The sequence below is a fragment of the Hibiscus syriacus genome, unplaced genomic scaffold (genome assembly GCF_006381635.1).
Source record: "Hibiscus syriacus cultivar Baekdansim isolate YM2019G1 unplaced genomic scaffold, ASM638163v2 tig00110384_pilon, whole genome shotgun sequence".
NCBI lineage: Eukaryota > Viridiplantae > Streptophyta > Magnoliopsida > Malvales > Malvaceae > Hibiscus > Hibiscus syriacus.
In genome coordinates this window covers 6,435,514-6,439,617 of record NW_024062715.1, presented here as the reverse complement: position 1 = coordinate 6,439,617, position 4,104 = coordinate 6,435,514, and the positions used below count along the sequence as shown (strand labels likewise).

At 40.4% G+C, this 4,104-nt stretch overlaps 1 protein-coding gene across 1 annotated transcript; it reads left to right on the top strand.

Moving 5' to 3' along the window:
• Positions 1-2,412: 2,412 nt before the first annotated feature.
• On the top strand, positions 2,413-3,803 carry LOC120121993. The gene is made up of 4 exons (XM_039141255.1): positions 2,413-3,023; positions 3,106-3,276; positions 3,507-3,595; positions 3,688-3,803. Exons 1-4 carry the CDS (start codon positions 2,915-2,917, stop codon positions 3,793-3,795), a joined length of 477 nt encoding a protein of 158 aa, XP_038997186.1. The 5' UTR covers positions 2,413-2,914; the 3' UTR covers positions 3,796-3,803.
• Positions 3,804-4,104: the final 301 nt, after the last annotated feature.

Genomic DNA, 4,104 nt, shown 5'->3' with positions numbered 1-4,104 from the left:
GACTAGCAGGCTTCCTGCAATCAGTCGCCCTATGCCCTTGTTCACCACAACGAAAACATCTAATAGTAGGGTTAGAATTACCCTACGGTGGCTGCTGAGCAGGACGAGACTCTTGAGGGCGAACTGGTCGACTGTTGTGATCGCTCCTGATCACTGGTCTCCTGTTTTACTGTTTTTCAATAGCAAGTGCACGCTGGTATGCTTCCGAAACACTCCACAATGAATGAAGGCTGAGGACATCTTGTAAGGGCTGGCGTAAACCCCCCAAATATCGCGCCACCATCTGCTCCTCCGTCTCAGATAAATCATTCCGGGCGACCAATTGGTAAAACTCCTCCGTGTAATCATCGACTGATCGCGCGCCCTGCCTCAACGCATGAAGTCGCTGAAATAAGGTTTGCGTGTAGCCGAAGGGAAGGAAGTGGCCCTTCATCTTCTTTTTCATCTTCTCCCAATCAGTGTTCTTGGCTTTGCCCTGTCTTTCTCGTGAACGTCGTAACTGTTCCCACCACGCAGATGCTCTGCCCTTGAGTTTGATGGCGATCAGTTTCACTTTCACACGATCGGGGACTTCCTTATATTCAAAAATACGCTCCACTTCATTAATCCAATCCACGAATCCCTCGGCCTGTAACGTACTAGAAAACTCAGGGAGATCGACCAGAAAACCGAGGTCTTCATGACGCTCCTCCCGACCACGGTGCTCCCGGAATCCTGCGCCCCGGAATCCTACGCGATTGTGATATGGGTTTTCGAAAGTGGAATTGGTATCGTGATCAGAGGCTTCACGATCCTCGAAATCCTACGCCGCCAGGCGCTGGGTTAATTCTGCGACTTGCCTCTACAAATCCGCAATCATCACATCCTGAACGCTGCGATCACGGCGTTGGGCTTCCTCATTCGGAACCTGCTCACGACGACCACGACCACGACCTCCAGCCATTGAAACTGGTGAAATTTCCCAAGAAGATGTTGAAGCTCTGACACCAACTGACGCCAGACAGAATAGTGATTATCCTGTAGGCTAGCTCCGACAGACGATTTACAAGAGAAAATTCGCCCAAAAAACCAGAGAAAAAAAAGTCTCTAGGGTTTAATAAAATATTATAAAATCAAAAACCATCCAAAAAGCAGTCCACAAGCCGGACTGTTATAGCAAAAAAATCGTCTTTATTCGAATTTTGCCAAAAATAGCAAAATCCCAAAAATCACTCTAAATTGAAATTCGAAATAAAATAAGCAATCTCCCAAAAATCCAGCCTAAATCGGATTTAAATTGACTTCCTAATTAACAATCGAAATATTACCATAAATAGTAAAAAATAACTAAATCTAGTGATTCGGAGGGGAAAACGGCAGAATTTGAGGTTGAAAAAAGGCTGAATGGAGCATGGCTCAATGTGGAGAGCGTGCGCGTCGAAAAAGAGCTTTCCGGATTGGGGTCTTATGCGCGATTCTGACACCTGTAGCCAAAGTTATGGCCAAAAGATTGAAACATACTCAAAACGACCCCAATGAGGAACATGTCACAATCAATTCCCGCCTTTGCGCTGATCTGCCAACTCATGGTATCTCAGCGCCATCAACGTGCAATCTGATAGCTCAGCATCATCTGTCTCGGATCCCCCTGCATCACCAATCTACAACGTCGAAGTACATGGTCTAAGTTCTCAACACCTCCACGACAAATCTTGCAGTCCTCCATGGTGGTTAAGCGTCGCATGCATCGCTCCGAGTTAATGAGCAAACGATCATGCAAAGCTAGCCAAATGAAAACCTGCACACGTTGAGGAACTTCCAGCTTCCAAGCTAAATTCCATCTCTTATGTTCACCATCTTCATCATTATGAGTTAAAAACCCATAGGCTGTCTTTGTAGTAAAACTGCGATTTGACTCCCATCTCCAAACTGGGACATCCGGTCCCAAATGAGGTTGAGGTGGTCTAACAGCAGCAATCGCTGCAAAATAAGTTCCGACAAGACCCCAGAAAGTAACGACCAATTCCACGATCCTGAAGAAAGAGTCATTTCACTAACTGGCAAAGGACTCGGGCTATCAGAACCAATATATAAAAACACTAGCCGATGTCCATCTCCCAACCAATGATCATATCAATGAAATATAATTTTAAATGATATATTAATATATTTATCATATTATTTCTTAAATTCATAATAAAATAATATTTTTTTAGGATTAAAATTTAGGGTTAAAGATTTAAAGGTTAATTTAACTCATATTAAAATTTATGATATATTTTAATATTTCAAGACACTCCAAGAAGCGATTTTTTTTTATAAAATATTAAATTGTATTGTCTAGTCTACAATCGCGAGCAGACATTATTGTTTAGGTTACTATTCCGATATATATTCTTTTAGGGTTTTTTATTTAATATCGCCGAGCCAGAAGTTATCGTTTGGTAGGAAAAATAAAGGAAAACCATGGCGCTTCCAAAGAGAAACAGAGGTGCTCAAGGGTTGAGACAAGTGAAGTGTGCAGGGCAGCAGCTGAGCCCGAGAGCAAGGCGTCGACCCCAAAGCTCACATCCGAAGCTTGCTGTTGATGTTGATACCGATGCTGCTTGCTTCATCGTCCTTTTTTTCTCTTCGGCCCCCTAATTTTGTTAACCGGAGGATGGGCCCAGCCACCGCATTTCCATCGTCCCTCTTCTTCTCCTCCGAGGCTCCATCCTTTCTTACTCTCCGTGGCAGCGGCCTCTCCTTCTTTACATCTCCGACTTCATTTGTCTGCTATCCCAAATCCTCCAACTCCCAAATTCTCCGTATCTCCGCTTCTCTTCTTCACACAGACGTTGACATTTCTTGGTTCCCTCCCGACTAAAACAAAGAAAAAAGGTTTCTTTCTTTCTTGAAGATTTGTTCTTTGTACCAGAATTGGGTCGAATCAGAAATGCGTTCTTGCTGTTCTGCAGGATTTTCTTCTATTTTTTTAGGGAGTGTTATTGGGTCTTCACTGGCTACTGCAATTGCAGTTGCGTACTTTTTATTCTACAGAAAAGGTGTGTATTTTTATTTCCAAGAATGAACACAATCGGCATTTTTAAACTCAAGTTTTAGTGCATTTTGCATTGTGATTTGCAGGGTTTATGTTTGACTTTAGGAGTCCATTGAATGCTTTTAACGTGGTCTTTAGCTCCAGGGAGGTGAAAATTGATCAAACTGAAGCTAGGGACTATCTTGAATCTGATGAACCGGCTGCTGAGGCAATACCCGACTATGTACCTCTAGCTGTTCCTGAAATTGTTCCTTCAGGTATGGCGATCAATCATACACCCCTTTTAATTCTGTGTTTTTCCTTTTGTTTGAACATTTAGATTGCATTTGTTGACAGGTGGAACAAGTTAAATTATCATAACGGAGGTTTCTAATTTTAATGTGTTCTTTTGAGGACACGGTTTCGAACAATTGTATAATGTTCAATCTATTTGATTTATTCACCGAATTATTTTGGAAATTTTATTGTTTTTCTTTGAAACTTTCAGCACCTAGTCATAAGCGTGAGCTCATTGTTGTACCTGTTGCTGTGGATTCTGCTCAGCAGGAAGCTTTGTTGGTTCTAAAGAAGCTTAGGGTTTGTTTCTTGAAGCTTCTTTTATATGAAATCATCTCAGATCCTTTTCAAATGAACTGCATATGATTGTATAAAAACATTAAGGCTTGCAGATCATTGAAGATGATGTACGACCTGATGAATTATGCACAAGAAGGGAATATGCTAGATGGCTTGTTCACTACTGTTCATCAAAACATTTTTGTTATATCGAAACATAATTCAACAATCTCCCCTTTTTTATATAACAAAACATTTAATAAATTTTAAGATTTTCTTTGAAAGTCATTTTTGAAATCAATTTTAAATAATTACTCCCCTTACTATATTCTTCTTATTTTGGTTAAATCAAAAAGACTATAAATGTTTTTAAACAAGATTTTTTTTAAAAAATAGCCAATTGATTTAAAATTTAAATATAGTTTAAGCTGTTAAGATCACAATTAAGAGAAAGGCTAGCCATTAGTTCCATAATTCAATATTCATAAACAATGTGTAATGGTAAATTGGTCATATTTATCTAAAATGTA